Source organism: Oncorhynchus mykiss, chromosome 17 (genome assembly GCF_057628025.1).
Source record: "Oncorhynchus mykiss isolate SJ-2025 chromosome 17, ASM5762802v1, whole genome shotgun sequence".
NCBI lineage: Eukaryota > Metazoa > Chordata > Actinopteri > Salmoniformes > Salmonidae > Oncorhynchus > Oncorhynchus mykiss.
This window is the reverse complement of record NC_143038.1, coordinates 47950930-47972219: the sequence shown is the minus strand read 5'-3', so window position 1 is coordinate 47972219 and position 21290 is coordinate 47950930. Positions and strand designations below refer to the sequence as shown.

The following is a 21290-nucleotide window of genomic DNA, read 5'->3' as shown; positions in this document are numbered from 1 at the left end:
TTTTATTTATTCACGATTATTCTGCAATGTAGAAAATAGTCAAATTAAGAAAAACCCTTGAACGAGTACTGTAGGTGTGTCCAATGTTTTGGACTGGTACTGTATGCCTCATCACAATTCTGTCTCGGAGATCTACGGACAGTTCCTTGGACTTCATGTTATAGTTTCTGATCTGACATGCACTGTCAACTGTGGGACTGATATAGACAGGTATGTTTCTTCCTAAATCAGTTCAAACAATTGAATTGGTCACATGTGGACTCCAATGAAGTTGTAGTGACATCTCAAGGATGATCAAAGAAAAATGGATCCACCTGAACTCAGTTTGAAGTGTCGTAGCAAAGGGGGTGTGAATACTTATGTAAATTGGATATTTAATTTTCAATACATTTCACTTAGTCATTATGGGGTATTGTGTTTAGATGGGTGAAAAAAACCCGATTGAATCCATTTTGAATTCAGGATGTAACAAAAACTTGTGGAATAAGTCAAGGAATACTTTCTGAAAGAATACTTTCCTTCTCTCTCTTTCATCATCTCTCTATCTTTCTCTCCCTTTCTCACTTTCTCTCTCCCCCTCCCTCTCTTATTTTCCTGTTCTCTCTCTCCCTCTCCCGCTCATTCTCTCTTTCATTCTTTCCCTCACCATTTCTCTCGCTGTCAGTCTGTCTCTCTCTGTCTTTCTATCCCTCTCTCTTTAACTGGCTTAAAGGGTTAGTCCATGCTACACACTAATCTGAAATGAAATCTCTCTAAGAGCAGAGAGTCTTTTTCTCTGTGGTTTCTATCCTCTGTGATGGAGCCTATGTGTTTCTGCAGTCTCAAATAAAATACCTTTTATTTGCCACATACTTCATAAACAACAGGTGCAGACTAACTGTGAAATGTTTACTTACAGGCCCTTCCCAACAATGCAGAGAGAAAGAACATGGAGAAATAATAGAAAAGTAAAACGCGTAATAATAAATACACAATGAGTAACGCTGACTTGGCAACATACACGGGGTACCAGTACTGAGTCGATGTGCAGTGGTACGAGGTAATTGAAGTAGATATGTACAGTACATATAACTAGGAATAACAAATAGTAGCAGCAGTGTATGTGACGACTCAAAAAAGGCTGTGGAAGCTTTGATGACACTGAGCAGGATTCTGACTGTTAGGGCTGGTCTTTGGGTGACAAGTGTACTAAACGTGACTCTACTTCTGACTCATCCGCTACGAGGGGATTGGGAATGGATGTTATATAGACATCCTGAAAGTGTGCCATATTCACTCTCTTTCTGACGGTGTGTGTACAGTCTTTAGGATGTACTCACACCCCTTGACTCTTTCCACATGTTGTTGTGTTACAGCCTGAATTTAAAATCAATTACATTTAGATTTGTTTGTCACTGGCCTACATACAATACCCCATAATGTCAAAGTGGAAATCTGTTGTTCAAATTTTTTACAAATGGATTTTAAATGAAAAGCTGAAATGTCTAGAGTCAATAAGTATTCAACCCCTTTGTTATGGCATGCCTAAATAAGTTCAGGAGTAAAACAATTGTTAACAAGTCACATACAGTAAGTATAAGTTGTATGGAGTCTCTGTGTGCAATGATAGTGTTTAACGTGATTTTGAATGACTACCTCATCTTATACAATAATCTGTAAGGTCCCTCGGTCAGGCAGTGAACTTCAAACACAAATCCAACCACAAAGATCGGAGGTTTTCTAATGCCTATAGGCAGAACAATAAAAAACAGACATTGAAAATCCCTTTAAGCATGGTGAAGTTATTAATTACACTTTGGATGGTGTATCAATACACCCAAAAACTACAAATATACTGGCGTTCTTCATAACTCAGTTGCCAGAGAGGATGGAAACCGCTCAGGGATTTCACCACGAGGCCAATAGTGTAACGGTTTTCTTTATGAGAAGGAGAGTCGGACCAAAATGCGGCGTGTCTATTGCAATCCATGTTTAATGAATTAACACACTAAACACAAACACTACCAAAACAATAAACTTAACAAAACCCGAAACAGCCTATACTTGTGTATCCTAACACAGAACAATGACATCAGGACACTAAGGACACAAAGGACAATCACCCACGACAAACTCAAAGAATATGGCTGCCTAAATATGGTTCCCAATCAGAGACAACGATAAACACCTGCCTCTGATTGAGAACCACTTCAGACAGCCATAGACTTAGCTAGAACACCCCACTAGCTACAATCCCCACACATACACACCACATACAAAAACCCATGCCACACCCTGGCCTGACCAAATAAATAAAGATAAACACAAAATACTTTGACCAGGGTGTGACAGAACCCCCCCCCTAAGGTGCGGACTCCCGAACGCACCTCAAAACAATAGGGAGGGTCCGGGTGGGCGTCTGTCCATGGTGGCGGCTCCGGTGCGGGACGTGGACCCCACTCAATCAATGTCTTAGTCCCTTCTCCTCGCGTCCCTGGATAGTCCACCCTCGCCGCCGACCATGGCCTAGTAGTCCTCACCCAGAACCCCACTGGACTGAGGAGCAGATCGGGACTGAGGGGCAGCTCGGGACTGAGGCAGTTCGGGACTGAGGGGAAGCTCAGGAGTGAGAGGAAGCTCAGGAGTGAGAGGAAGCTCAGGCAGGTTGATGAATCTACCCGGCTGGCTGGTGGTTTCGGCAGATCCTGGCTGACTGGCAGATCCTGGCTGACTGGCAGATCTGGAAGAGTCTGGTCGACTGGCAGATCTTGAAGAGTCTGGTCGACTGGCAGATCTGGAAGAGTCTGGTCGACTGGCAGATCTGGAAGAGTCTGGTCGACTGGCAGATCTGGAAGAGTCTGGTCGACTGGCAGATCTGGAAGAGTCTGGTCGACTGGCAGATCTGGAAGAGTCTGGTCGACTGGCAGATCTGGAAGAGTCTGGTCGACTGGCGGATCTGGAAGAGTCTGGTCGACTGGCGGATCTGGAAGATTCTGGTCGACTGGCGGATCTGGAAGAGTCTGGTCGACTGGCAGATCTGGAAGAGTCTGGTCGACTGGCAGATCTGGGAGAGTCTGGTCGACTGGCAGATCTGGGAGAGTCTGGTCGACTGGCAGATCTGGAAGAGTCTGGTCGACTGGCAGATCTGGCTGCTCCATGCTGACTGGCTGCTCCATGATGACTGGCAGCTCTGGCTGCTCCATGCTGACTGGCTGCTCCATGCTGACTGGCAGCTCTGGCTGCTCCATGCTGACTGGCTGCTCCATGCTGACTGGCAGCTCTGGCTGCTCCATGCTGACTGGCTGCTCCATGCTGACTGGCAGCTCTGGCTGCTCCATGCTGACTGGCTGCTCCATGCTGACTGGCTGCTCCATGCTGACTGGCAGCTCTGGCTGCTCCATGCTGACTGGCTGCTCTGGCTGCTCCATGCTGACTGGCTGCTCCATGCTGACTGGCTGCTCCATGCTGACTGGCGGCCCTGGCTGCTCCATGCTGACTGGCGGCCCTGGCTGCTCCATGCTGACTGGCGGCCCTGGCTGCTCCATGCTGACTGGCGGCTCTGGCTGCTCCATGCTAACTGGCAGCTCTGGCGGCTCCTTGCAGACTGGCAGCTCTGGCGGCTCCTTGCAGACTGGCAGCTTTGGCGGCATCCTGCAGACAGGCAGCTCTGGCGGCTCCTTGCAGACTGGCAGCTCCTTACAGACTGGCAGCTCTATGCAGACTGGCAGCTCCTTGCAGACTGGCAGCTCCTTGCAGACTGGCAGCTCTATGCTAACTGGCAGCTCTATGCTAACTGGCATCTCTATGCTAACTGGCAGCTCTATGCTAACTGGCAGCTCTATGCTAACTGGCAGTTCTGAACAGGCGGGAGACTCCGGCAGCGCTGTAGAGGCGGAAAGCTCTGACAGCGCTAAACAGGCGGGAGACTCCGACAGCGCTGAAGAGGAGGGAGGCTCTGGCAGCGCTGGACAGGCGAGGCGCACTGTAGGCCTGATGCGTGGTGCTGGCACTGGTGGTACTGGGCCGAGGACACGCACAGGAAGCCTGGTGCGGGGAGCTGCTACCGGAGGGCTGGGGTGTGGAGGTGGCACAGGATGGGTTAGACCGTGAAGGCGTACTGGAGATCTTGAGAGCGGTGCTGGCACAGGACGTGCAAGGCTAGGGAGGTGCACAGGAGGCCTGGTACGTGAGACTGGCACCATCTTAACCAGCCGACTAACACGCACCTCAGGACGAGTATGGAGCGCTGACCCAGGTGCCATCAAATCCCCGACACGCTCCGTCGGGCGAATTCCATGTTTAAAACACCAACACAGCAACTCCCTCATTTCTCTCTCCTCCAATTTCCCCATTAACTCCTTCACAGTCTCTGTTTCGCTCACCTCCAACACCGGCTCTGGTCTCCTCCTTGGCTCCTCACGATAAACAGGGAGAGTTGGCTCAGGTCTGGCTCCTGACTCTGCCACACTCTCCCTGAGCCCCCCCCCAAGAAATTTTTGGGGCTGACTATGGGGCCTCCGTCCGCGCCGCCTTGCTTGCTTCGCAAACTCCATTCTCCTATATCCTTCCGCGCACTGCTCCATCGAATCCCAGGCGGGCTCCGGCACTCTCCCTGGGTCGACCGCCCACCTGTCTATCTCCTCCCAAGAAGTATAGTCCATACTGTACTCCACTTTGGGCTGTTCTTGCCTGTTGACACGCTGCTTGGTCCCTTTGTGGTGGGTGATTCTGTAACGGTTTTCTTTATGAGAAGGAGAGTCGGACCAAAATGCGGCGTGTCTATTGCAATCCATGTTTAATGAATTAACACACTAAACACAAACACTACCAAAACAATAAACTTAACAAAACCCGAAACAGCCTATACTTGTGTATCCTAACACAGAACAATGACATCAGGACACTAAGGACACAAAGGACAATCACCCACGACAAACTCAAAGAATATGGCTGCCTAAATATGGTTCCCAATCAGAGACAACGATAAACACCTGCCTCTGATTGAGAACCACTTCAGACAGCCATAGACTTAGCTAGAACACCCCACTAGCTACAATCCCCACACATACACACCACATACAAAAACCCATGCCACACCCTGGCCTGACCAAATAAATAAAGATAAACACAAAATACTTTGACCAGGGTGTGACAAATAGTGACTTTAAAACACTTACAGAGTTTAAGGTCTGTGATAGGAGAAAACTGAGGAAGGATCAACATCACTGTCGTTACTTCACAATACTAACTTAATGAACAGAGTGAAAAGAAGGAAGCCTGTAGAGAATACAAGTATTCCAAAACATGCATCCTTGCAACAAACAACTAAAGTAATGCCTTTTGTCCTGAATACAAAGTGTTATGTTTGGCGCAAATCCAATACAACACATCACTGAGTATCATTCTCTAAGCACAGGCAAAATCCCAGAGGAAGACCTGGTTCATTCTGCTTTCCACCAAACATTGGGAGATCAATTCACCTTTCAGCAGGACAATAACCTAAAACACAAGGACAAATCTACACTGGAATTGCTTACCAAGAAGACAGTGAATATTCCTGAGTGGCCGAGTTACAGTTTTGACTTAAATCTACTTGAAAATGTATTGCAAGACCAGAAAATGGTTGCCTAGCAATAATCAATAACCTATAAGCTTTTTTTAATATAATGGGCAAATGTTGCACAATTCAGGAGTGGGTGTGAATACTTACGTAAATTAGATATTTCTGTATTTCTATTTCAATAAATTAGCAAACATTTCTAAAAACATGTTTTGAGGCTGAGGTATGAATACTTTCTGAGGGCACTGGTAGGTGCTCATTGTCCTTCTGACAATCTGTAGTTATTCACTCTCACACTATTCACTTCCTGTAATCCTTTTCTCTCACTATGTGTAGGTACTCACTCGCTCTCACTGTGTAAGTACTCACTCACTCTCACTGTGTAAGTACTCACTCACTCTCACTGTGTAGGTACTCACTCGCTCTCATTGTGTAGGTACTCACTCACTCTCACTGTGTAGGTACTCACTCACTCTCACTGTGTAGGTACTCACTCACTCTCACTGTGTAGGTACTCACTCTCTCTCACTGTGTAGGTGATCAGTCTCTTTAGACTGGGTCCTCACTCTTTCTGACAATCTGTGTAGGTATTTTTTCTCTCTCTCTCTCTCTCTCTCTCTCTCTCTCTCTCTCTCTCTCTCTCTCTCTTTCTCTTTCTTTCTCTCTCGCTCTCCTTGGTGCATACTGTACTTTGTATCTATACCAGTACTGCTGTTCTGCCAGGCAGATGGACAGATAGTGTTTCTCAGTATTAGATCTCATCACAGTGCCTTTGTGTTGCGTTTGTTACTGCTCATCTCCTCCTCTCAGTCACTTAGACAGCACAAGCCTAGCTCTTTGTGCTTAAAGGGATTATTTCGCTTAAATGGAAATGCTAAATGACTTGGAATAAAACAAAGGCATGAAAGAATACAATCCAAGGCAGAAAAAGAAGAAGGATGAATCAGAGATATTATGATTATAGATCAGAAGTGTAATAATTCCATCAAAATATCGCCTGTGGTTCTATGTGGTTTTACATGTACTGTATGTCTGTGTCTCTGGTGCACCCGGCTTAATCAACAAGCACATGTTGATGTTGTTGTGTAATATAGATACAATGTTAGTGTCAACAAAAGTAATTTAGTGAGCTGACAGTGTGTGTGTGTGTGTGTGTGTGTGTGTGTGTGTGTGTGTGTGTGTGTGTGTGTGTGTGTGTGTGTGTGTGTGAGAGAGAGAGAGAGAGAGAGAGAGAGAGAATGGGACAAGTGTGTTGTCTGTGGCTGCCACAGCTGATGTATGCTGATGGGAAATTGTCTGGGTTGGCAGGCAGGAAATGTTCTCTCTCTCTCTCAAAAACCCAGCACCACTCGTCTCTGTGGCCGTTTATACATGTTTTGTCGTGGCGATAGTTATCTCATCTCCCTGTTACTAAGGCAAACAAACAGTCCATGGAAAACTAAGTAGAGCTGACAGCAGCCAGTCTCTTTAACCCTTTATCCTACTGTCACAACATATTGCCTTCTCATTTATCCCATACGGCTCATAATCTATTCACATCACTGGTTCTCAAAGTGCCACAAACGTGCCAAGGAACCGCCCCAGGTGTGTCTGATTCATTATGTGAAAACACCCTTCTGCTCGAAGTTCTCTCCTGCAGAAATATACATTCCCCAAGTAAAGAAGAGTGTGAAAGAAGATGTTAATGGGAAGGAGGGATAATGAGAGAGATAGAGAGGTCCTAGATCGGCTAATTAGAGCAGGGCTTCATGAGTTCAAGGACGATTTTAATTTAGCAGATAAGATGGGGGGGAGGAGGGGGTGAAAGGGGTGAGACGGGTGAGACTTCCAAGATCTTAATTACTGCATTGATTTCTCTGTGGTGCTGCCTCGGGGGAGGAGGGGTGAGGAGGGAGGTGGTGGATCTCTTTGGGAAGCCCAGTCTTCTTAGCTGGAGCCAAGTTCATTTGACTCCGGCCAAAAGCTCTGCCCAGGTCAACTCTTTCCCTTTCAATTACTCAGACACTCACATAATGCATTCAGCTCAGGAGGAACCCGCTAAGCCCCAGGGATGGACACACACGCATGCACACTCTCTCTCTTTCTCTCTCTCTTTCTCTCTCTCCCTCTCTCTCTCTTTCTCACTCTCGCTCTCCCTCTCTCTTTTATTATCTATACTCTCTAGATTCTCAAACTGTTACATAAAAATAATCATTTTTGCTAACCGTTGAGGAATTCTACCAAATAGGACAAAAACTACCTCCCAACCTCATTGTCAATTACTCTGTTTGACCTGGGTTCTACATCTACATCTCTTGAACGTTTTGAAGTAGGAACAGGCCTACATTTGAATGCGGACTTGGAATAGTACTTTGTCTGTAGCACTGTGTGTGTCCGCGGTTGTGTATGTGTTTAGTAGCAGCAGTGTGGGGCAGTCCCGGTCTTCATGTGCTGAAATAGCAGTGGGCTGGATTTGGACCAATGCTGCAGTGGTATATATATGTTATCTGGAGGCAACCTTAAAGGCCCACTGCAGTCAAAAACATGATTTGCCTGTGTTTTATATATATTTCCACATTATGAGGTTAGAATAATGCTGTGAAATTGCAAAAATTATGATAATACCTTTTTAGTATAGGAACTGTGTGAAAAGACTGCCTGACATTTCAGCATGTTTTGGTGGGATGGAGTTTTGGCCTGCCTGGTGACATAACCAGGTAATAAATTAGATAATAAACCAATAAGAATGAGTTCCAAATCTCTCTGCCAATGACAGCTAATTTTCAGTTTTCCTCTCCTCACTTAGACCACTCCCAGACAGCCCTAGCAAAATGTTTGCTTGAGAAATGGCTCTTTGCTAAGAACCTATTTTTGTTTATTTTTTACAATTTTAATTGAAAACAATCACAGTAAGGTAGTTAATTGTTACCAGTCTACTATTCCTGGTCACTGCTGGATAGAGGCAGGCAGGTGCGCACGAATACCAGGGGTTATGAGTTAATTGGCAGCAGAAAGCCTATACAACCCTATCTAGGTGTCATTACAGTAATCTACAGGTGTGTGGATGAAGACCTCTCTGTTATGACTTGTAGCTACTGCTTGTATTCCCTCTAGACAGCTAGGCTAATCATAACACATTTATCACATTTTTATATTTAACTAGGTAAGTCAGTTAAGAACTAATTCTTATTCACAATGACAGCCTACCCCAGCCAAATCTGTACAACGCTGGACCAATTGTGCACCGCCTTATGGGACTCCCAATCAAGGCCGGATGTGATTCCGCCTGGATTCGAATCAGGGACTATAGTGTTGCCTCTTGCACTGAGATGCAGTGCCTTAGACCGCTACGCCACTCGGCAGCCCAGTCATTACATACAGTGGGGAGAACAAGTATTTGATACACCGCCGATTTTGCAGGTTTTCCTACTTACAAAGTATGTAGAGGTCTATAATTTTTATCATAGGTACACTTCAACTTCAAAAATCCAGAAAATCACATTATATGATTTTAAGTAATTAATTAGCATTTTATTGCATGACATAAGTATTTGATCACCTACCAACCAGTAAGAATTCCGTCTCTCACAGACATGTTCGTTTTTCTTTAAGAAGCCCTCCTGTTCTCCACTCATTACCTGTATTAACTGCACCTGTTTGAACTCGTCACCTGTATAAAAGACACCTGTCCACACACTCAATCAAACAGACTCCAATCTCTCCACAATGGCCAAGACTAGAGAGCTGGGTAAGGACATCAGGGATAAAATTGTAGACCTGCACAAGGCTGGGATGGGCTACAGGACAACAGGCAAGCAGCTTGGTGAGAAGGCAACAACTGTTGGCGCAATTATTAGAAAATGGAAGAAGTTCAAGATGACGTTCAATCACCCTCAGTCTGGGGCTCCATGCAAGATCTCACCTCGTGGGGCATCAATGATCAGGAGGAAGGTGAGGGATCAGCCCAGAACTACACGGCAGGACCTGGTCAATGACCTGAAGAGAGCTGGTACCACAGTCTCAAAGAAAACAATTAGTAACACACTACGCCGTCATGGATTAAAATCCTGCAGCGCACGCAAGGTCTCCCTGCTCAAGCCAGCACATGTCCAGGCCCGTCTGAAGTTTGCCAATGACCATCTGGATGATCCAGAGGAGGAATGGGAGAAGGTCATGTGGTCTGATGAGACAAAAATAGAGCTTTTTGGTCTAAACTCCACTTGCCGTGTTTGGAGGAAGAAGAAGGATGAGTAAAACCCCAAGAACACCATCCCAACCGTGAAGTGGAAGTGGAAACATCATTCTTTGGGGATGCTTTTCTGCAAAAGGGACAGGACGACTGCACCGTATTGAGGGGAGGATGGATGGGGCCATGTATCACGAGATCTTGGCCAACAACCTCCTTCCCTCAGTAAGAGCATTGAAGATGGGTCGTGGCTGGGTCTTCCAGCATGACAACGACCCGAAACACACAGCCAGGGCAACTAAGGAGTGGCTCCGTAAGAAGCATCTCAAGGTCCTGGAGTGGCCTAGCCTGTCTCCAGACCTGAACCCAATAGAAAATCTTTGGATGGAGCTGAAAGTCCGTATTGCCCAGCGACAGCCCCGAAACCTGAAGGATCTGGAGAAGGTCTGTATGGAGGAGTCGGCCAAAATCCCTGCTTCATTGTGCGAAAACCTGGTCAAGAACTACAGGAAACGTATGATCTCTGTAATTGCAAACAAAGGTTTCTGTACCAAAGGTTTCTGTACCAAATATTAAGTTCTGCTTTTGTGATGTATCAAATACTTATGTCATGCAATAAAATGCAAATGAATTACTTAAAAATCATACAATGTGATTTTCTGGATTTTTGTTTTAGATTCCGTCTCTCACAGTTGAAGTGTACCTATGATAAAAAATTATAGACCTCTACATGCTTTGTAAGTAGGAAAACCTGCAAAATCGGCAGTGTATCAAATACTAGTTCTCCCCACTGTATAACGCATACATTATACTGAGAGAAAGCATTGATGCATTGCTGCAGATATACAGTGGAACATCCTGCTTTTAGAGAGTGAATGTTGTTGTGTATCAAACACAGAGTGACATACCGCTCGTTACGGAAATAGTCACTTAGACCTGATATGCAATTGATATGCCCGTTGTATAGATGTCTGTCTCCATATTACAACACAAACAACACTGTCACAGACACAATGTGTTTCTGACTGATGCTATTACTGGGAGCTGTGGATGTAAGCATAACCATGCTGTTACTGTAGCAGATCTGCCTGACTGACATGGCTGTTCATCCTATGATGTTACTCAGCCTGCACTGTTTTATACATGTTTTCTGGAATAAGTCATGAATATATATTTTTTTCAGAGAAAAACAAGTTTCAATCTAAATATATTTTAGTAACTACTTACACAGAAAATGGAGTGTGGGTATTCTCTACATTAGATTGAACAGGACTGTTTCCCTCTCCCTTCTTGTCTAACTTTTTCTCTTAACTCCTCACCCCTCTCTCCCTCCTGCATCCTCCTCTCCTCTTCCTGCAGTGGGACTCCATCAATGAGATGGATGAGTATTTCAGCCCCATCCACACCTACCAGGTGTGTAACGTGATGAGTCCCAGTCAGAACAACTGGCTGAGGACAGGCTGGATCGCTCGTGACGGAGCCAGGAGGATCTACATTGAGGTCAAGTTCACCCTCCGGGACTGTAACAGCATGCCTGGAGTACTGGGAACCTGCAAGGTACAAGATGGAGGGGGGAAAGAGTAAGACAGGTGACAGAGGGGGAGAAGATTTAGACAAGGGTTCACCAACTTCCCCAATTTTTAATATTTTTTATTGTTGGACATGAAGATTGTAAAAACACCAGAAAATCAGCTCCAAGTGATTTTAATGTTGGAAATACTGTATGTTCCAAAGTATTCCCTCACATAATAGAGAGATCTACACTGAGTATACAAAACATTAAGAACACCTGCTCTTTCCATGACATAGACTGTCCAGATAAATCCCTTATTTATGTAACCTATTAAATCCACTTCCATCAGTGCAGATCAGTAGTTCCCAAACTTTTTATAGTCCCGTACTCCTTCAAGCATTCAACCTCCAGCTGCGTACCCCCTCTAGCACCAGGGTCAGCACACTCTCGAATGTTTTTTTTTTTACCATCATTGTAAGCCTGCCACACACAAGCTAAACAATACATTTATTAAACTTAAGAATGAGTGTGAGTTTTTGTCACAACACGGCTCGTGGGAAGTTACAAAGAGCTCTTATAGGACTAGGGCACAAATAATAATATAATAATAATCAATCATTTTGCTCTTTATTTAGCCATCTTACATATAAAACCTTATTTGTTCATCAAAAATTGTGAATAACTCACCACAGGTCAATGAGAAGGGTGTGCTTGAAAGGATGCACATAACTCTGCAATGTTGGGTTGTATTGGAGAGAGTCTGCCTTAAATAATTTTCCACACACAGTCTGTGCCTGTATGTACAGTGCCTTGCGAAAGTATTCGGCCCCCTTGAACTTTGCGACCTTTTGCCACATTTCAGGCTTCAAACATAAAGATATAAAACTGTATTTTTTTGTGAAGAATCAACAACAAGTGGGACACAATCATGAAGTGGAACGACATTTATTGGATATTTCAAACTTTTTTAACAAATCAAAAACTGAAAAATTGGGCGTGCAAAATTATTCAGCCCCTTTACTTTCAGTGCAGCAAACTCTCTCCAGAAGTTCAGTGAGGATCTCTGAATGATCCAATGTTGACCTAAATGACTAATGATGATAAATACAATCCACCTGTGTGTAATCAAGTCTCCGTATAAATGCACCTGCACTGTGATAGTCTCAGAGGTCCGTTAAAAGCACAGAGAGCATCATGAAGAACAGGGAACACACCAGGCAGGTCCGAGATACTGTTGTGAAGAAGTTTAAAGCCGGATTTGGATACAAAAAGATGTCCCAAGCTTTAAACATCCCAAGGAGCACTGTGCAAGCGATAATATTGAAATGGAAGGAATATCAGACCACTGCAAATCTACCAAGACCTGGCCGTCCCTCTAAACTTTCAGCTCCTACAAGGAGAAGACTGATCAGAGATGCAGCCAAGAGGCCCATGATCACTCTGGATGAACTGCAGAGATCTACAGCTGAGGTGGGAGACTCTGTCCATAGGACAACAATCAGTCGTATATTGCACAAATCTGGCCTTTATGGAAGAGTGGCAAGAAGAAAGCCATTTCTTAAAGATATCCATAAAAAGTGTTGTTTAAAGTTTGCCACAAGCCACCTGGGAGACACACCAAACATGTGGAAGAAGGTGCTCTGGTCAGATGAAACCAAAATTGAACTTTTTGGCAACAATGCAAAACGTTATGTTTGGCGTAAAAGCAACACAGCTCATCACCCTGAACACACCATCCCCACTGTCAAACATGGTGGTGGCAGCATCATGGTTTGGGCCTGCTTTTCTTCAGCAGGGACAGGGAAGATGGTTAAAATTGATGGGAAGATGGATGGAGCCAAATACAGGACCATTCTGGAAGAAAACCTGATGGAGTCTGCAAAAGACCTGAGACTGGGACGGAGATTTGTCTTCCAACAAGACAATGATGCAAAACATAAAGCAAAATCTACAATGGAATGGTTCAAAAATAAACATATCCAGGTGTTAGAATGGCCAAGTCAAAGTCCAGACCTGAATCCAATCGAGAATCTGTGGAAAGAACTGAAAACTGCTGTTCACAAATGCTCTCCATCCAACCTCACTGAGCTCGAGCTGTTTTGCAAGGAGGAATGGGAAAAAATTTCAGTCTCTCGATGTGCAAAACTGATAGAGACATACCCCAAGCGACTTACAGCTGTAATCGCATCAAAAGGTGACGCTACAAAGTATTAACTTAAGGGGGCTGAATAATTTTGCACGCCCAATTTTTCAGTTTTTGATTTGTTAAAAAAGTTTGAAATATCCAATAAATGTCGTTCCACTTCATGATTGTGTCCCACTTGTTGTTGATTCTTCACAAAAAATACAGTTTTATATCTTTATGTTTGAAGCCAGAAATGTGGCAAAAGGTCGCAAAGTTCAAGGGGGCCGAATACTTTCGCAAGGCACTGTAGTTGTTATGCTAGTGAGGGCCGAGAATCCACTCTCACATAGGTATGTGGTTGCAAAGGGCATCAGTGTCTTAACAGCGCAATTTTCCAAGGCAAGAAACTATGAGCGCAGCGCTATCCAGAAATCTAGCAGTGGCTTCTGATTAAATTCAATTTTCACAGAACCGCTTGTTGAAATTTCGATGAGGTCCTCTTGTTCAGATATCGGTTAGTAGACTGGAGGCAGGGCAGGAAAGGGATAACGAATCCAGTTGTTTGTGTCGTCCACTTCGGGAAAGTACCTGCGTAACTGCGCACCCAGGATCACTCAGGTGCTTCAATATATCTATAACCCTTTTGACATTGTCCGTAAGCTTGAGTTAATTTGCACACAAAAAAATCATACAATGATGGAAAGACCTGTGTGTTGTCCTTGTTAATGCCGACAGAAAAGAGCTCAAACTTCTTAATCATAGCCTCAATTTTGTCCCACACATTGAATATAGTTGCGGAGAATCCCTGTAATCATAGATTCAGATCATTCAGGTGAGAAAAAACATCACCCAGATAAACCAGTCGTGTGAGAAACTCATCATCATGGAAGCAGTCAGACAAGTGAAAATGATGGTCAGTTAAGAAAACTTTAAGCTCGTCTATCAATTCAAAAAAACGTTGCTGCCCATATCATTGCATAGTGCAGAAAATACACAAGAGTTCAGGGGCCTTGCTTTGACAAAGTTAACTAGTTTCACTGTAGTGTCCAAAACGTATTTCAAGCTGTCAGGCATTCCCTTGGCAGCAAGAGCCTCTTGGTGGATGCTGCAGTGTACCCAAGAGGCGTCAGGAGCAACTGCTTGCACGCTCGCTACCACTCCACTATGTCTCCTTGTCATGACTTTTGTGCCATCAGTACAGATACCAACACATCTTGACCACTAAAGTCCATTTGATGACACAAAGCTGTCCAGTACCTTGGTTTCCAGTGGTTTGCAGAAGAGGATGTCTTCCTTAATTGATCCCCTATAAAGATAACAGACATATAACAGGAGCTGTTCCAGGCCCGCCACATCTGTTGACTCATCCAGCTGTAAAGTAAAGAATTCACTGGCTTGTATCCGAAGCAGTAATTGTTTCAAAACATCTCCTGCCATGTCACTGATGAGTCGTGAAACAGTGTTGTTTGATGAAGATATTGTCTGTATAGTTTTTTGGGGCCTTTTCCCCCAGCATTGTCCCAGCCATATCCACGGCAGCATGAATAATTAAGTCCTCCACAATAGTACGGGGCTTGCCTGTCCTAGCCACTCGGTAGCTCACCATATAAGAAGCTTCTAGCCCCTTCATATTAATGGTATCTGTTGCTTTTCTACATGTCTTACTACTCGAAAGTCGTCTTTATTCTTGCTCAAAATACTCCCGTGGCTTATTTTTCAAATTGTCATGTTTCGTTTCTAAAGAGTGAAGTTTTCCTGCAAGAGAGTAACTGTAATGTAATTGGATGTTACATTTTTTGACTAGGCGACCTGTATTTGACATTGTGTTGTTATTTCGCTGAATACTACATGGTTTTAATAATATTGTTTGTTGGCAGTGAAACGAGGCGACTCAGGCGAGAAAAAAAAACAAATGTATAGCTCTGTTGGAAAATATAAATGTACTGTTTGAAAACGTGAAGAATAATGTAAAAAAAATATATTTGGCGTACCCCCGACGGCATTGCGCGTACCCCCAACGGCATTGCGCGTACCCCTGGTTTGGGAATACCTGGTGTAGATGAAAAGGAGGTCAAAGAAGGATTTTTAACACTTGAGACAACTGAGACATGGATTGTGTATGTGTGCTGTTCAGAGGGTAAATGGGCAAGAGAAAATATTTAATTGCTTTTGAACGGGGTATGGTAGTAGGTGCCAGGCTCATCGGTTTGAGTGTGTCAAGAACTGCAACGTTGCTGGGGTTTTATGGGCAACAGTTTCCCGTGTCTCTACAAATTCCTGTGCAGTCAACAAATTATTTGTAGTTATAAACTGGGTGGTTCGAACCCTGAATGCTGATTGTCTGAAAGCTGTAGTATATCAGACCATATTCCACAGGTATGAAAAAACAAATGTTCTAATTAAGTTGGTAACCAGTTTATAATAGCAATAAGGCACCTTGGGGGTTTGTGGTGTATGGCCAATATACCACAGCTAAGGGCTGTATCCAGGCACTCCATGTTGCATTGTTCATACGAACAGCCCTTAGCTGTGGTATATTGGCCATATACCACAACCCCTCAGGCCTTGTTGCTTAATTACAGTGGGGAGAACAAGTATTTGATACACTGCTGATTTTGCAGGTTTTCCTACTTACAAAGCATGTAGAGGTCTGTCATTTTTTATCATAGGTACACTTCAACTGTGAGAGACGGAATCTAAAACAAAATTCCAGAAAATCACATTGTATGATCTTTAAGTAATTCATTAGCATTTTATTGCATGACATAAGTATTTGATCACCTACCAACCAGTAAGAATTTCGGCTCTCACAGACCTGTTCGTTTTTCTTTAAGAAGCCCTCCTGTTCTCCACTCATTAGCTGTATTAACTGCACCTGTTTGAACTCGTTACCTGTATAAAAGACACCTGTCCACACACTCAATCAAACAGACTCCAACCTCTCCACAATGGCCAAGACCAGAAAGCTGTGTAAAGGCTGGGATGGGCTACGGGACAATAGACAAGCAGCTTGGTGAGAAGGCAACAACTGTTTGCGCAAATATTAGAAAATTGAAGAAGTTCAAGATGACGGTCAATCACCCTCGGTCTGGGGCTCCATGCAAGATCTCACCTCGTGGGGCATCAATGATCATGAGGAAGGTGAGGGATCAGCCCAGAACTACACGGCAGGACCTGGTCAATGACCTGAAGAGAGCTGGGTCCACAGTCTCAAAGAAAACCATTAGTAACACACTACGCCGTCATGGATTAAAATCCTGCAGCGCACGCAAGGTCCCCCTGCTCAAGCCAGCGCATGTCCAGGCTCGTCTGAAGTTTGCCAATGACCATCTAGATGATCCAGAGGAGGAATGGGAGAAGGTCATGTGGTCTGATGAGACAAAAATAGAGCTTTTTGGTCTAAACTCCATTCGCCGTGTTTGGAGGAAGAAGAAGGATGAGTAAAACCCCAAGAACACCATCCCAACCCTGAAGCATGGAGGTGGAAGCATCATTCTTTGGGGATGCTTTTCTGCAAAGGGGACAGGACGACTGCACCTTATTGAGGGGAGGATGGATGGGACCATGTATCGAGAGATCTTGGCCAACAACCTCCTTCCCTCAGTAAGAGCATTGAAGATGGGTCGTGGCTGGGAATTCCAGCATGACAACGACCCAAAACACACAACCAGGGCAACTAAGGAGTGGCTCCATAAGAAGCATCTCAAGGTCCTGGAGTGGCCTAGCCTGTCTCCAGACCTGAACCCAATAGAAAATCTTTGGATGGAGCTGAAAGTCCGTATTGCCCAGCGACAGCCCCGAAACCTGAAGGATCTGGAGAAGGTCTGTATGGAGGAGTGGGCCGAAATCCCTGCTGCATTGTGCGCAAACCTGGTCAAGAACTACAGGAAATATATGATCTCTGTAATTGCAAACAAAGGTTTCTGTACCAAATATTAAGTTCTGCTTTTGTGATGTATCAAATACTTATGTCATGCAATAAAATGCAAATTAATTACTTAAAAATCATTATGTGATTTTCTGGATTTTTGTTTTAGATTCCGTCTCTCACAGTTGAAGTGTACCTATGATAAAAATTAGACCTCTACATGCTTTGTAAGTAGGAAAACCTGCAAAATCGACAGTGTATCAAATACTTGTTCTCCCCACTGTATGTTCTGGATCTCTGACCATCCACTCAAGAAAAAATGTGGCCCGAGGCTGAATCTAAGTGATGATCCCTGATTTAGACCTTGACACCTAAAATGCAACTTGTTGACTTGGTCATTTCTATGTCTCATCAAAGAGAAACAGATTTATTTGAAATAACCTTACTTCCAGGAGTACAGTCCTTTATTTCCTCATCATTGACAATTTGATGTCTCTTCTCCCAGTTAACCTGTAAACAATTGTGTGCATGTGTTCTGTTATCTGATGAACAGGAGACATTTAACCTGTACTACTATGAGTCAGACCGAGCGGTGGGCACGGCCATAAAAGAGACCCAGTTCACCAAGATCGACACCATCGCTGCTGATGAGAGCTTCACTGGAGTGGACCTGGGAGTCAGGAGACTCAAACTCAACACTGAGGTTCGCTCACTTATTAGAAACTAAAGTGCAGGCCTCCCGAGTGGCGCAGCGGTATAAGGCACTACATCGCAGTGCTTGAGGTGTCACTACAGACCTGGGTTTTATCCCGGTCTGTGTCACAACCGGCCGTGACCAGGAGTCCCATAGGGCGGCGTACAATTGGCCCAGCGTCATCCGGGTTAGGGGAGGGTTTGGCCGAGGGGGCTTTACTTGGCTCATTGTGCTCTAGCGACTCCTTGTGGTGGGCCGGGTGCCTGCACGCTGACTTTGGTCGTCAGTTGGACGGTGTTTCCTCCGACTCATTGGTGCAGCTGGCTTCTGGGTTAAGTGGGAGGTGTTAAGAAGCCTGGTTTGGCAGGTTATGTTTCGGAGGACGCGTGACTTGTCCTTCGCGTCTCCTGAGCCCATTTGGAAGTTGCAGCAATGAGACAAGATCGTTATTGAATATCACAAATAAAGGGGTAAAATACCAACAAACAAAAAAAAATATCTTAAAAAAAGAAACCAAAGTGCAAAATTATGTTGGTTTATATAGACTTGGAAAATGACTTGTTTTGAGTGAGCAGTGTTGATTTCTACATTTTAGCCAGCATGGTGCTAAAGTGAGTGGAGCTCTCCATGGTGCTGAAAGTAGTTCTCTTCACCTGATCTCGTGCCTTTCACAGTGCCACATTTTACTTTGCTCCCACATTTACTTTTTTTTATGAAACATTGAGAGGTAATGTCATCTCCTTCTCCTCCAGGTTCGAGGTGTGGGCCCCCTCACTAGACGAGGCTTCTACCTGGCCTTCCAGGACATTGGGGCGTGCATCGCCCTGACCTCTGTGAGGGTGTACTACAAGCGCTGCTCGGGTGTGGGCCGCAACCTGGCCGTGTTCACTGACGTGGTAACGGGCGCTGACTCCTCCTCCCTGGTGGAGGTCAGGGGTCAGTGTGTGGATCACGCCGAGGAGAGAGACACGCCCAAGATGTACTGCAGCGCCGAGGGCGAGTGGCTGGTGCCCATCGGGAGGTGTGTCTGCAGTGCAGGGTTCGAGGAGCACAGGGAGTCCTGCATCGGTGAGTTACACTCTGGGTCACTGATGTTGTGTTAGACTAACTTGTTTTACATTATGTTACTGTACTGCAGTACTTTATCTATACTTTGCCCTACCTGTGCTCAATCTGTGCATTTTTGGTCAATTTTCAGCCTTGGATGTTTTCTGTGTGTTTTGTGTGGTTGAGTTGATGGATGGTTTGGTTGAATAGCTCAAGTCCTGACTACTTTTAAGATGATAAGCTATGGTGAGTCATGGAAAATATCTTGTCTTTTTTTATTTTCTTGACTCTTTTTAATTTTTGTGTTGTTTATTTTCTCTGATGGACTGACCTCATTTAGGGACCAGTGTATATTTTAGGTGACCAGGGTTACGGTAATTAAAAACTATTAATCACTTCCCCTGGATAATTAAACATTAAATATTCCGTCGGCTAAATGTGCCAAATGAGGCGAATGAGGTACGGAACACTGGTTCACCTGTCTTGTTTCTACTTAATTCTGATTGGTTTTGGTTCTGTGTGCTGTCCAGTTAGAACACGATTTGAGGCACACACACACACACACACACACACACACACACACACACACACATCTTCTCTCATCTACATACCTGTTTACGCCCTGAAGGAAACACACTCTCCTGGGGAGCAAGGCATTGACGGCTCTTGGCACACACACAAACACACACAGAGAGATGAAGGGAACTTATGTGTTTGTGTGTAGTTGCGGCGTGTAGACACTCACGCTTTCCATAATTAGTTGGCGGCTCCCATTAGCACTCAGATCAATATGTATGCAGAAAAGCAGTCAGCTAGAAAATGTTTTAGTTTATGTTTTAGATGCTTGTCTCGTGAATCTCTCCATTTGTGTATAGTCAAGACATAAACATATAGCATTACAGTAGTGCCTAGTCCTTTTGGTAGCTGCAGTAGCTGTAGTAGTGGGCTGACGTGTATGTGTGTGTGCTGCTGTGCATGTGTGCTGCATTTGTGTGTGCAGAGGACTCTTCTCTCTGTGACCTAACTGGGTCATTGTGCTAATTCTCCAGTCACGCACATCCCAGGACACGAGACCAGCCAGGTCGCTCGAGATCCAAGACGATATTCAACGTCCTTTCAGGTCCCAGGACGTCAGGAGATACCTTCAAAACCTCCCGCAAGGGGAAACATTGAGCGCTATTACCATCAAGTAGGGTTGCGGTTTGCTAGGGCGTTGTGGACGGAAATGGCAGATGGGTGTACACTGCGAGCTCCGGCCCCGAGGGCTGTGTGTTTAATCCCAGTTCTAGGCACTCATTTTTGCAGCCCTTCATTTTAACCCTGTCCCAAACTTTAACCCTTACCATAACCATTCTGAATTAACGCATCAACTTAACTGTCAAAATTTGACGTTTATCGGATATTGTAGTCAGATGCGGAGCAAGCTGACAGCCCTGTGTGAGAGAGAGAGAGAGAGAGAGAGAGAGAGAGAGAGAGAGAGAGAGAGAGAGCGAGAGAGAGAGAGAGAGAGAGAGAGAGAGAGAGAGCACAAAACAAAGCTTCTCAAGGACAATCTAGAGAACCTATTTGCTGACTGCTACAAAGAGGGGAGTGTAAGCAACTTTATTTTCCACACAGACCATCACCTGGCATGGCACAGTATCAAGAGTATATCAAGTATATCAAGAGAGAGGTTATTGGCCCAGGGTGGAAACTCAGTTTCAATTTCCTCAATGTATAGTTTTCTATCTCTGTCAACATGTACAAGTCTGGGACAGTAATGGTGCAGGGCTTCCTCATGCAGCTCCAGCAAGACATTTACGGGATCAAAGAGAGAGAAAGCTCTCTCTCTGTGACGACTCCCCAACCTGAGTGAGTCTGATCACACCTCCTCAAACTATTCTGCAGACGAGGATAGTCACCCACCAGCACTGAACACACCCAGGTCCACAACTTCCCAGCTACTCCATCATTGAGAGGGATACATCCACAGAGCAGGAGAGAGACATGGTGGAGCACAGAGAGCTATTCCACACAATCCAAACAGAACAAACCCGCAAAACAGACCAGTACAACCCCTGGGTTCGCGCCCAGGCTCTGTCGTAACCGGCCGTGACCGGAAGGTCCGTGGGGCGACGCACAATTGGCCTAGCGTCGTCCGGGTTAGGGAGGGTTTGGCCAGTAGGGATATCCTTGTCTCATCGCACACCAGCGACTCCTGTGGCGGGCCGGGCGCAGGGCGCTAACCAAGGTTGCCAGGTGAACGGTGTTTCCTCCGACACATTGGTGCGGCTGGCTTCCGGGTTGGATGCGCGCTGTGTTAAGAAGCAGTGCGGCTTGGTTGGGTTGTGTATCGCATG

The 21290-nt window shown here is 45.0% G+C and overlaps 1 protein-coding gene across 1 annotated transcript in view; it reads left to right on the top strand.

The window, feature by feature from the left end:
* The window catches only part of epha8 (eph receptor A8), a 119089-nt gene that overhangs the window by 61867 nt on the left and 35932 nt on the right, over positions 1–21290 (top strand). Inside the window, exons 3-5 of the mRNA XM_090205752.1 lie at positions 11064–11261; positions 17764–17913; positions 18657–18972. Coding sequence (XP_090061878.1) covers positions 11064–11261; positions 17764–17913; positions 18657–18972 — 664 coding nt within the window. The remainder of the gene's footprint in view (positions 1–11063; positions 11262–17763; positions 17914–18656; positions 18973–21290) is intronic.